Raw genomic sequence first — 13386 nt, 5'->3', positions numbered from 1 at the left:
CAGTCGAGTCGACGAGTGTTATGAAAATTCTCAAACGGTCAACAAATAGATAAACATGTAAATATGATTCTTACAAGAAATTCGTCTCTAATGAAGTACTTGGCCCGTATGACGTCGGGTGGTTCTGAAGGGTCCGCTACGACTCCTGGCTCGATTGGCGTCTGATACCTCGAGAATTCGGGGAAATAGTCTTCCAATTTGTGCTTACCCGCCTTTACCTTTTCCGCAAGCAGATCCTGCTTGTTTAGGAACAAGATTACTGATATTGTGCGGAGCCATCTGCAGGAGAGAGAGAGAGAGAGAGAGAGAGAGAGAGGGAGAAACAAACTCAGCGTTACTCCGGCGTTTTCGCAACGATAAACGAGAAATGAGAAAAAAAACGTTGCCGCAGCTCACCGATTGTTCCAGATGCTTTTGAATAAGTCGAGACTCTCTCGGAGTCTCAGCTTCGTCGGGTCCTCCCTGAGCACCATGTTGTAACTACTGCAAGCCGTCACGAAGATAATCGCCGTCACGTCGTTGAAGCACTGTATCCATTTTCTTCTCTCGTCTCTCTGTCCGCCGACGTCGAACATGCTGTGCGTTGCGCAGAAAGAGAATCGTTTCGAAATTAGTACAAGCTTTTTTTTTCGTTCGTGCATAGGTATACTATTATACTCACTGAAAGTTGACTTTATCAACTTGAAATCGCGTTTCGAAGATACCGGAAGTGAGAACACGACACCTTAGTATGTCCTGCAACGGAAGAGGTATATCGATTGTAGTAGATCCAAATCTTTATAAAAAAAAAAAAAAAAAAAAACGAAAGAAAGATGTGACCTTACCTGTTCCGTGGGCGTGTAGTCAGGTTGCTTTACGATGGCTACTTTATCTAGGAAACTGGAACAGAAAGAGGTTCACGGCATTTGAGCAAAAGGAGCTTACGTAAACGTAAGTATTCTACATTACGTACATATCATAAATCTCGCTCATTCAACGCGACTACGTAATAATAATATCAAAACACATCCACACTCCGCGAGCCCCCTAAAAAAGCCCCATGATAAATAACTCGCGCAGCCGCATAACCGCGAGAGCCGGCGGCATCATCTCTCCAAAAGAGATTAATTAATCAGGCCACAACCACCACATCAGTCCTCTCTCTCTCTCTCTCTCTCTCCCATTACCCGTATAGTATAGACACAGCTGCATCGCGGCACAGCCTCCCAAAAGGATGCGCTCCTCTGCGGTGTCATCCCTCTCCCTCCCCCTCGCGACTGCCACTTCGCTGTATATATGTATACACTCGTAAGAAGGAACATCGCAGGTTAGCAGTAGGTACTCGGAAGCGACAGTAATAGCCGGAGCGCGCGGAAGTGGCTCGAAAGACCTCGCGAAGCTTCGTAGGTGTGTATGTGTGTGTGTGTATATATATATATATATATATATATATATACACACACACACACACACACACGTTATATACACGCAGCGGAGCGAGCGAGAGGCTGCTCCGAGAGCCAAGGAAATCGATCGCGCGCGGCGGTGCGCCCTAACCTCAAGCCCCCGCTTTCTCTGTCTCTCTCTCGAGAGAGAGAGAGCGACTCTATGTATATATACGTAGAGAGAAAGAGTGAGAGGTGTACAGAGGAGTAGGCGGCGGGCAATCCGGGTCATGGGTCACTGCCACCGCTGCCGTCGCAGCGGCAGAAGCTTCCTGCACTAGGACGCTCGGATCGAGCTCTTCTGGGTACCAGCTCCACCGGTGTGTGCCTGTGTGTGTGTGTGTGTATATTACCTGTATACATGTATAGCGTGCACGAACGAGGCCGTCGACCTCTCTCTCTCTCTCTCTCTCTCGGGATCGCGCGAAAAGAGGCCGTGACCCAGCGCGCGATTTTCCTTGGAAAAACCTTGGAAAAACCTATATACCAACGAGAGAGATCTTTCTCTACCGATGATTGATCTCGAGCGCGTATACATACCGGCAGTAACGTCGACGAGACCGTATTATTAGAATATTCGTCGCTTGCCAACAACATCATCATCATTATCATCATCATCATCATCATCGAAAATACGCGGATTTTTCCTCGAAAGGCTAATCGATTCTTGGAGGGGAAAAAAACTCCTCCCCCCCCCGCGGCTCTAAATAATTCCCGTCCCCGGCGCAAGAGTGCAGCGGCTGAATACTGCATCCGCCGCTGTACAGAGAAAGAAAGCGAGAGATATGATAACGCACGGCTGCGACTTTTCCTATGCATTATCCAGAGGCCATTAAAAATTTCCTCTCGCGCCGTGTACAACCCTTATACACGTGCATCGCGTGAATATTACACGCGAGATAGAGAGAGTGAGAGAGAGAGAGGAAAAAAAGTTTTTCCGCGCAGCTGCCCTTTAGAGAGAGAGAGAGAGAGAGAGAGAGAGAGAGAGGGAGCAGCACCCATCCGAGCACTCGACCCTCTTGCACACCGGCGAGTTTCTCTCTCGCGGGAAAACGAAGGGGAGAATTCGAGCGCGAAAATCTATCGACGACGGCTTTCAATAAAAGAGCTGATTGTGGCGAAGCTGCTGCTATACACAGCGTATATAGTATAGACTCGAGCGCGAACTAGGCAAATGGGTCGGCGGCTGGATCGCGCTGCACGACTTGCTGTACACTGATAAAAGTCGAGTGTGAGAGAGGTCCGAGTCGAGAGAAACCAAACACTGCCGGGTTGCAGTATAGGGACAGACCGATCGACTCTCTCTCTCTCTCTCTCTCTCTCTCTCTCTCTCTCTCTCTTTCTCAGTGCCGCAAGTGTTGCCGCTACCTGCAGTTGCCTTCTCCGGAGGGCTAAACGCACAGCTGACGCGCTCGCGCGCGGCTGACCAGTCCCGGGTTGTTACTACTCGCGCTTCGTCGAAGGCGAAAATTTTTCCACGAGTAATAACACAACTCGCTGATGTGCTCTCGGCGTGTATGTATAGCTATCCTCAAGCGGATCCGAAATACACCCGGCCGTCCCGAAATAACCTCTCGTTCTCCTCCCTCGCTCTCGCTCTTTATGCTCTCCAAACTGTGCCAATTTGACTCTGCGTATACGCGAAAAAATACACAGACTCGGAAAGAAATGCGAATTCCGCGAGCGGACTATACTCCCACGCGTTGATTTTTCGATCACGAGTGTCTCTGTGTATCTGCGTATAGACGACAGAGAGCCGATCGTTTCTCGCGGCAGCCATAAAGACGAGCGCCGCTGAGAATATAACGCCACCGCACGAGGTGTACGAAAATAAATCAGGTTCTGCCGGCGCAAGCTCCGACACGGCGCTTCTCCCTCGCTTACGTATCGCAGGCGCGGCTAGATTAAAATCCACCGTAGATAGCCGAGTACACACACACACACGTGCGAGCGAAGTCGCGAGTTTTTTTTTTCAATCAACGAAGCTTATTTCGTACACTTTGAATTTCGAAGGAGGGAAAAACAACAAACAACCTCATTAACTTATAGCTTCACTCGTTCGTTAGCAAGTAAGGTGCAAGCGTCCGTAGAGGCGCGACAGGCACGAGCCTCGAGAGTCCAGCGCGATAAGTGGCAATCGATTTTGCTACAGAAGCTCTCTCTCTCTCTCTCCCTTGCTCGTGCGCGGGAGAAAGACAGAGAGAGAGAGAGAGAGAGCGCCGCGCCATCCATCTACTACATAACGCTCGGGCAGATAGCGAGGCGAGCTTGCAAATTTTCAAAGAAGCGCATCGACCACCTCTTCCTCCTCCGACCTAATCTCTCCATTATACAGCCGCTTCTCTCTCTCTCTCCCTACACCGAATACTGAGAGGCACAAGAGAAACTTGTCTCTTTGTGCAGCAGCGACACTGCACAGACGCAACAACTGCTTATATAGTTATTCCATCGGATTTGAAAATAAAGAGAGAGAGAGAGAGAGAGAGAGAGAGAGAGAAAAAGCTCGAGCGGCAACCTGTGTATATCTCTAGTGTCAACACACGCGCTTTATAACTCGACTCTTCTTAAAATACAACTGCGTTATTTATAACCGAGCGCAGCGCTCGGGAAAGCCGCCTTGTGCTATTCACTCTTTCTCTCTCTCTCTCTCTCTCTCTCTCTCTCTCTCTCTCTCTCGGGCTTCTTTATTTTCCTCCCGGCCTCCTCTTCTCTCCTCAATGGAGAAGAAAACTCTCGAGGATACGCGATGCTTAATTGCCGCGTATGCACTCGCGACGAATGCTAATACGCCCTTGCGATCGATCTAGCGCGCGACAATGCCACGAAGAAAACGTATGTACGTATACGTGGGTATACAGAGCGAGAAAGACTCAACTATGAATGAACGAGTGTCTAAATATAGCGTCCGTCGGCGTAATTAGCGTTTGACGATTTGACAGGCGCGAAGCGAAGTCACATGTGGCTAAACGGATCAACCTTCGTTTACATCTGCGCGCACGTGCCGCGAAAGAAAGAGAGAGAGAGAGAGAGAGAGGGAGAGAGAGAGAGATGAGGACGCGACAAACAAGCTACGACTCCATTAGCGACGATTATCTCGTTGAGGCTTGGTCCATGCGAGCTTCCGCTCCCGAGTCTCTCGCTGCAATTCTCCAAGGGATATACCCGCAGGACCCATACACTGTCTGGCGTATCCTGGCCGTTTCTACTTCTTGGAGGCTAAGTGTATGCGAAGTAGGTTGAAATTAAAAAAAAAAAAATTAACGCTTATCAGAAGTTAAACCGCGCGCGTTACAAGATCCATTACGCTCGGCTCGCGCGCTGTCCAAAGATGCAAGATTGCAACGGTGTCGCGTGACATTATGCTCTCTGTGCCTCTCGAAAAAAATAACGATAATAATAACAAGGATAAAAACTTACTATTTGGCGCAGTCGATGAGCTGATACTCGTTACTCCTCTCAAAGCTCTGCTGAACGCCCCGGTCCTTCCAGAGGGCTTCAACGATTCCGTAAAACTCCTGCAAGACAAGACAATAACAATTCTTCAGTCGTCGTCGATGTGTCAGGCCATATACACGCCGGCATATTGTATATGCGAGAAAGGTGATGCGAGCGCCGACGATAAGAGCCGCGTATGTATGTATGTGTATATGCGATTGAACGAGAGAGCGAGAGATGATGGAATAACACGGCCATTCGTACAAATTAGCCGCTTCCTGGCTGTGCTCTGTACAGCAGCAACGAGTTCATCTCTCTCTCTTTCTCTCTCTCTCTCTCTCTCTCTCTCTCTCTTACATCGTCGTCGACGCGCTCATTTCGAGCTTTCTCGTACGTTGAATTTCGAGTCGCTCCGAGTTTCAGTCAGACATAATATGTATATCAACAAACATCCGTCCCGTTAACGGAAATTTTCGAGGAGTCGGAGAGAGAAATAAAAATAAGCCAATTCCACGCGATAAACTCGCTGCTGCTGCTGCTGCTGCTGCTGTGTTGCAGATAACGGTATAATTTCCAATGCGTGAGCGTGTATACACACACACACACACACACAATACAGCTCTCTTTCTCTCGCGTCCCAAGGTAAAACAATACGCGACGCATCCCACGTGTGTGTACGCGCGGAATCCTCGAAAAACGCTCCTTATCAGGAAAAACGCCTGTATACAACGCGCGATGTACAATCGTCGGTTGTTGCGACAAAAGAAAAAAAAAGCGAGAACGAAGCCTCTCGAAACAAAAACGAAGAAGAAGACGACGAAACAGACAATAAAGCAGCTCTCGTGTGTCTGCGTGTACACAACACGCGCGTGCGGCTCAGAGGTGCTCAAATTGTCGGCGTTTTTCGGTTATAAAGAGAATAAGAGAGACAAATAAAAAGAGCGCGTAGGCGCAGGTAAGCTATAGGATGAAGTCATTCTCTCGAGACGATGCAAATGTCACGGGAGCTTGCGTCAAGTTTGGGGAGCGAGCGAACGATCGTCTTCCTCCTTGGAAATTCGCGCGCTCGGTTATTTTCGACCAGAAAAATCCTACACCTACACACACACACACATTCAGACGTGCAATTAGCCATCTCTTTCCCTCTCTCTCTCTCTCTCTCTCTCTGTCTGTGTTTATCGAGCGAGACTAGGCGGCATTATTATTCCGCGGGCGGACAAGGCGGCGCGAATTCATCATCGGCCGCGAACACCGGGAATTGCCAATTTTCTCTCTCTCTCTCTCTCTCTTCCTCGCGCGCGTACTCTGCGGAAAAGAGAACGATCGCTATATACCTGTGCGCGCGCGCGCGAGAGAGAAAGAGCGAATTTATCATTAGGGAGAGAGTTGGCGCGTGCGGCGTCGTCTCTATACTGCGGAGCACGTGGATTATTTCGTCGGGAGACGTTTTATTTCAAGAGCTTTCCCGGAATTATTGCTGCACGCATAGAGCATAAACTCGACGTTCTTGCTCTTTTTTGTTTTGAAGATTCTAGAGAGACACATCTCGCGTTTCAGGTCATAAAATACGTGACCGGGTAAGACAAAAATTTCGTTCATCTTTCATTGCGGACACGAAGAGATGAGAAGAGAAAGCGTTGCGCGTATAGAGGAGAGCAATCAGTTCGTATTCATTCGAGGACGACGAGCTGCCGTTGTTGTACAAAGCGAGAACACAAAACGAGTTCTCGAATCCTGCGCCGATGATATAATCCATTGATAAAATGAAAAACCCGCTGCACCGACCGCACGACTTTCTTTCGATCGCGCAATAAGTACGACGATGAAAAAAAAAGAAAAAAAAAGAGAGAGAAGCGAGTATAGTAGACAGCCAGAAAATTTCACAGACCTATATACTCGAGGCGCAATTCATGTGGTCGGCGGCCAGCTTTTTTCATCGCGCGGGAAGTAGTGGGCTACGCTCCCTGTGTCGCAAGTGTATACGCGCGCGAGGCGCCAGGAATACCGATTGGCCATTGACACTGACACGAGCCTCTCTGTCTTTCAAGAAACACACACACACAACAGAGGCGGAGAGTAAAATACGCTTACGCGGAAAAGACAAGCCGCGTCGCTTTTACAAACGTATACAGTACGCATGCCAAGGCCTGTGCGGAGATCTTTTCATTGCCGCCGCCGCGGTTTCGGTATGGAAGATAATGACGTCATTTCGTACATTATCCACGTGAAATTTACCGAGCGTCTACTGCGTTACACAATGTGTATGCGTATACGGCACATCTTGGTTTCCAGGGCCACGACGACGGCAAAGCGGAGAATCGAGTAGCGCAGTCGATCGAATCGCTGGCGGCGGCCGGAGATTCGTTTTATTATGTCGATTAATAAGCGGACGGCGTACTGCCGGCGATTCGCTTTGTTATTCAATTGCCAGCGTTGATCGATGGAAATGGAATAAACGATTAATGGAATGGGAATCGATCGAACGCCAGACGACGACGACGCTGCTGCTGCACTCGTATACACACGTGAGCATATAGGCGGTGGTATATATATATATATATATATATATATATATATATATATATATATATATATATATATATATATATATATATATAATATATATATATATATATATATATATATATATATATATATATATATATATATAATATATATATATATATATATATATATATATACACAGCTGTGCATTCGGAGAGCTGCAGAGAATGCTGCTGCAGTCCCGAGCAAAGGAATTCGCTCTTGTTTATACACACGCGCGCGCTCGCGAATGTATACGTATCGAGCTTCGGCTACTACAAATTTTACGAAACTCTTGGTAAACATCAACCCGGGAATTCGTCCAATTATTTACCTTTCGCTGCATTTTGATTTTCTCTCTCTCTCTCTCTTTCATTTCCCTAAGTCGCAAGAAGCTTCCTCGGCCCGAAAAACAAGAGCGGAATTTACATATACCGAGGGATGCGTCATCTCTGCAATAAAAACGAAGAAAAAAGAACGACGGAGGTGCCCTGCTGCTGCTGCTGTATTGGAGCAGCAGAGCTGGCTGTGTAAACATTGTAAACACTGATTATGCCACGCGAAGGTTCTCAACTCCCGTCGTGACATATTTCCGCACGGGCCGCGACATTGTCGCCGTTCTATCCAACTGTGCACGTTATAGACACACGAAAACACACACCTGACTCTGTGTGTGAGTCAATACACGCACACATGCCAGACACACCAGAGCCGAGAGAAGCGAGATGATGCTGTCAGCCGACGGAGATTTTACGCCCAAAGTGATTTCCTCCCGCTGCTCTCTGTGTGCGCGCTATGACACACGGGGCGGCGGGTATTTTTAAACCCTTCCGGACCAGTGGCCTCCGCTGCTGCTGCAGGTGCGCATTCGTCAATCGAACGGACGGACGGCTGACTCGACGGAGAGGATTTCGAGATCTGCTGCTGCTCTCAATCTTTCACTTTTACTTTTGTTTCCGCAGCTTTTCGACTGTATATCATGTGTCTTGTGTCTGTAGGTTGCGAGCTCGATCGAGGCCGCTCGAATTTTTAAGCATATGCGCACGAGGCTCCAAGATAAGCGAGGTGTGAAAAAAAAAATGAGTCACACGCTGAGGTAGCCTCGTAACGCGAGATGCGTGAATGTTGTATGCACGAAGGGAAGCAGCGGCAGCAGCAGCAGAAGACGAGACATGTTTTTTATCAACGCCGTGAGAAAGCTTTGTCATCGTTACAAAGGTAGCTTTGATAAGCCTCTCGCTACATCCCAACTAAAAAAATCGAGCGTACGAGTATACATACGTGTTGTGTGTCGGTGTGGAATGAGTATAGAGCTTGCAACTCACCGCAGGATAATCGAAGTCCGGGGAAGACGAGACGTCGAGGATGTAGTCGACTCTGCTTTGGTTCGCAGGATCCTCCAACGTCACGGGCGGCGTTAACGTGCTCATGGCACTAGTTATCGTCTGGAAGCAATCGATCGTCCCTCGTCAGCACACAGAGAACGCGCGAATGTATACACACACACACACACATATACACACTCGTCGGAGCGTGTATTTAAACGAGCAGCCCAGCCGCCACAAATATCACGATGCGCAATTATTTCGCGATATACTCCCCGCTTTCTCTCTCTCTCTCTCTCTCTCTCTCTCTCTCTCTCTCTCTCTCTCTCTCTCTCTCTCTCTCTCGCAACGTTATGCGCGCGATGCTTTAATACGCATATTGTGTGCGTGATATTCGGGCGGTTGCGCGAGCAGTAGACATTAGCAGAGTATAGCGTTGAGCCTTACCAAAATAGCGTCCCTGATGTTCTTCTTGATGTCCTCGATTTTTTGTCGTTTCTCCCTGAAAGATTTTCGAGCATACGTTAGTTGGCCGTTCTGTGTACGCTTCGAGAGAAGTAAAAATTGGACGCGGTTCTTGTTTACCGCGAGCGTAGCGGGATTCAAAAATATACACGAGGAAAGAATACGCTTGGCATTATCATCATTATTAATTTATCATCATCGCTCCGATCTGATTCTCTTAATATCTCCTCGTCACACGAAAACTATTCAAATAAGCCTCGGGAGAGATCATTACGTACAGTCACCTTTCTTATCGCCGCACCACTGACAGCGCGAAATTTCATCCTATCGAACGAGCGTCGCGACACGTCTCAGATAATATAGCCGTATATACAACACATACACAGAGCGCGGCGCGCAGCGAATTCGCGAATAGTTTTTCTTTTCTTTTACGAGCCTCAGCAGTAAGTAGCCATACGGCTTATCGCGACTGCATACTCGTCCCCCCTGCGTCTATATAATATATCGGATCGATGATGACAATTTTGATCGATGACTCCGTTCTACAGGCGCCGTGTCTGATTTATTTTCTCTGTCTCTTTCGTAACGTTTCCTCGTATTGCAGGCCTGTTTGTATAAACCCCCGAAAGAGTGTGGCGATAAGCCTCCGTGAACAAAAAACGTTGACAATTACGGTTCGCGGGAGTGCGAAAGTTGGTAAACAAGCGAATTTAATCTTCTCTCGAAGCGTAGGTATAATGTGTGTGTGCTGCGGCGAAGAACTTACGCTTCACTGAATCCATTCACGTGCAGTATCCTCATCTGTTTGACGATTGTACTTTTGCCAGACTCGCCCGCACCTGGAGAACACGAGAGTTAGAATACACATACAGCCAGTCGGGGTCAATTAGCATCTTTGAGGGTTCCGCAAGCGTGAAATACCACGCAAGTTACGTACTCGTGTATAAGTATATAGATCATTTGACAAATGTGAAAAACAATGAATTCTTTCGAGTTTACTTTATGCACCGCGCACGCGTGTGCGGTACAACAGCGGATTGTGCAAGCGACTCGATTAAACATCAGACACAGCGTGAGAGAGAATAGAAAACTGTATGACTCTATCCGCGCCTGGTGATGCTTGTATACACACAGAGACATGCGGTACAGAGGCAGATCTGACGGCGGTTTAAACTCGTGTCGAGCGGTACGAACTAGTATTGAATAAGCTTGTCACACACGGCCAAGACGTTTAAGGATAATCGCGGAAATTTCGGAGTAATGCCCGGCAATTATTCATTTTAGTGTATATAAACAGCGGGAAAAAGAGATACACTCGCTTGGTCGTCGAAGATGCCTCGCCGGATAAACACAGTCTGTGTACAGCGAAAGGTCATTTGGATTTGAATCGCCGTCAGAGATTCGTCCGTTAGCGCGTCGTTATATCTATGCGTAGAGAGATATTTGTAAATAGAGAAGTGATCTAAGCCTGCCGTGCGATGATAATTGAGTTGGCAATAACCTCAACCGCTCGAAATATTGGACGTGCGCGCGCGGTGTTTTTAATCGCGAGATGGCACGCTTGACAAAAAAACACTCGACGTATCCGTGGGGGGGGAGGGGGGGTTGAGGGAGGGACAAATATAGTTGTAAAAGAATAGTGCATATGATTACCAAGCAGGAGTAGCCTGTGGGTGGCCCTGTAAACCTGCTTGTCCTTCTGCAGCTGTCGGGTGATAGCGTCGGAGCGCCTCTTCTGGTTCTTGCTGTCATCCTGGCTGGCCTTGCTGCTCTGACTGCCGAAGCACCCCATGACACACGAGAGACACGCGAGTCCTTCCCCTGCGCCGCCCCCAGCGCCACCACCGCCACCACCACCACCGCCGCCACCACCTCCTCCTCCTCCTCCTCCTCCTCCTCCTCCTCCACCGCCTCCTCCGCCTCCGCCTCCAGCTTCCTCCTCCTGGTGTGCAGCAGCAGCGGCTGCCGTGCAGGTGCTGCTGCTCCCGCTGGCCGAGCCCTCGCCGTCAGGCTGCTGTTGCTGCTGTCTACTTCTTTGCTGCTGCTGCTGTCTGCTGCTGCTGCTGCTGCTGCCACCCCCTCCTCCACTGTCTCCCCCGCCTCCTTCCACCCTTTCCGCTATACTGCTGAACTACAGGCGCTCGTCTTCTTCTTCCGCTTCCTCCTCACCTGCAGCTCTACGGGACTGCGCCAAAGTAGACGATGTCGCGGCTCCGCTCTTCTTCCTCTTCTTCCTCCTCCTCTTGCTGCTTGCGACGATCACCTCCTCTTCTTTTCACAAAATCACCCTGTGGACAAGACGAGCTCGGCTATTGTATGTAGCTTCCTTACAGCAACACCAGCGCTCCGCTCCGCTGGTGTTGTTATTATTATTATTATCATCATCATCATCGTCGTCGTCGTCGTCGTCATCGTCAACGAAGAGAGATGGAGAGAGAAAGAAGGATGCAGAAGAGTAGGTGCTGGCGTGCAGTGTACACCTACTGCGCGCATGTCGGCAAGCGCCCGCGAGAGAGAGAGAGAGAGAGAGAGAGAGAGAGAGAGAGAGAGAGCGAGAGAGAGCGAGAGAGAAAGAGAGAGACGGCCCCCCGGAAAAATCGAAAAATAGGCTGCCGCCGCCGTCGCGGCGACGAGTCTCGAAAATAGACACTCGTCGGCACACTCGCGCGCGCACACACTCTCTCTCTCTCTCTCTCTCTCTCTCTCTCTCTCTCTCTCTCTCTCTCTCTCTCTCTCTCGACTCTCTCTCGCTCTGTGATATGTTGACAAAGAGAGCCGCCGCCGCCGCCGCCGCGAATTTGCGCTCGTGAGCAATGGCGCGTTCAGCCGGCTGGAGCGAGAGATATTTCACACATACGTACACGTACGTACACACACAGCTACACACACACACACGGCAAAGAGCGAGAGAGCCGTTTTATTTTTACGCGAAATTCCTCCTCTCCTGTCTCTCCGTGTGCGTGTACCTATATGTGTATACATAAGTGTGAGCACAGGTCCTCCAAAGCGTGCGCGCGCGCGCGCGGCGACACCCCGACTACGGTATCGCACTACACTCGCGCGAGCATCGGGGAACATGGACAGCTATGCCGCGAGTTAACAGCTCGGGGGACACACGACCGCGCGATATATCGGGCTCTCTCGCTTCCACCCACACCCACACGCACACATAGAGGCATGTAGACATACGGCCGTTTTCGAGTAACTGTGTGTGTGTGTGTGTGTGTGTGTGTGCGCGCGTATATAGACGAACGGAGCAGAGTTAGCACTGCGAAAATGGTGATGGGTATGTGCTCTCTCTTCGTTGCTCGGACGGCGCTACTCACTCGAGGTCGCCCGAGGTGGCTCTTCGCGGGCGCAGCAACGTCCGGGACGGGGCGGTGCTTCCTGCAGCCAACAACATGTCGTCTGCTAGTCGCGCACACTATCTCTCTCTCTTTCACTCGCCTTCACACTAGCTCTACTGCTGCTGCTGCTGCTGCTGTAGGCGTGTGACTACTCGACTCTTCCTTTCGTCGTCGTCGTCGTCGTCGTCGTCGTCGCCGCCGCCGCCGCTACCGTTGCCGTCGTCGGCTGCAGCAGCAGCACACACTGCACCACTGCACACTGTATACACACAGTAGTCACAAGGGGAGAGCTATATATAAGCTCTCTCTCTCTCTCTCTCTCTCTCTCTCGCTCTCGGGAAGCGCGGACTCGGCGAGGACGACTGCGTCTCGGTCGTCTCCTCCTCGGGATCTAACTCTTTCTCTCTCTCTCTCTCTCTCTCTCTCTATCTCTCGCAGGCGCACGCGCGCGCACTCACCCACACCAACACACTGTGCTGCTCTAGCTCTCTGGGCTCGCACTGTACTCCGCCTGGCTGATGCAGTGCGCGCTACTGCCGTCGCCACCGCTGCTGCCCAAGTATCGGACCAAAGGCGCGATATACCGCGAGTCAGACAGAGACGGATGCTGATCTGAGGCTGCGACTGCGCGGGGGCCCCGCCTTCCTACACACCGACTGACTGCGCGCGCTCTATATACTGGATATTCTCGATGTTCGCTCAGACAGCGCACGGCACGAATATATAGTAGGAATCGCGCTAGCTCTCTCTGTGTACGCCTATATATACATGTGCCAGAGCTTGTGCTAGCTAATACTGATATCAGCGCCGTTGGGGCTTTTTGGTATCCGAGAGGCTTCCTGGCGA

General features: G+C 49.9%; 1 protein-coding gene across 2 annotated transcripts in view; it reads right to left on the bottom strand.

The window, feature by feature from the left end:
• Positions 1-13386, bottom strand: part of LOC100122520 (guanine nucleotide-binding protein G(s) subunit alpha) — a 19137-nt gene extending 5751 nt beyond the window's left edge. Inside the window, exons 1-10 of one of the 2 annotated variants that reach the window (XM_031924278.2) lie at positions 12520-13386; positions 10847-11481; positions 9960-10032; positions 9176-9230; positions 8729-8848; positions 4842-4939; positions 825-879; positions 662-735; positions 397-576; positions 75-279 (exon numbers count right to left, since the gene is read on the bottom strand). In XM_031924278.2, coding sequence (XP_031780138.1) covers positions 75-279; positions 397-576; positions 662-735; positions 825-879; positions 4842-4939; positions 8729-8848; positions 9176-9230; positions 9960-10032; positions 10847-10985 — 999 coding nt within the window. In that variant the 5' untranslated portion in view covers positions 10986-11481; positions 12520-13386. The remainder of the gene's footprint in view (positions 1-74; positions 280-396; positions 577-661; positions 736-824; positions 880-4841; positions 4940-8728; positions 8849-9175; positions 9231-9959; positions 10033-10846; positions 11482-12519) is intronic. The other variant, XM_032597363.1, reaches the window with a different exon arrangement.

Source organism: Nasonia vitripennis, chromosome 2 (genome assembly GCF_009193385.2).
Source record: "Nasonia vitripennis strain AsymCx chromosome 2, Nvit_psr_1.1, whole genome shotgun sequence".
Lineage (NCBI taxonomy): Eukaryota > Metazoa > Arthropoda > Insecta > Hymenoptera > Pteromalidae > Nasonia > Nasonia vitripennis.
The sequence above is the reverse complement of the archived record's forward strand: the minus strand, read 5'-3'. Positions and strand labels throughout refer to the sequence as shown.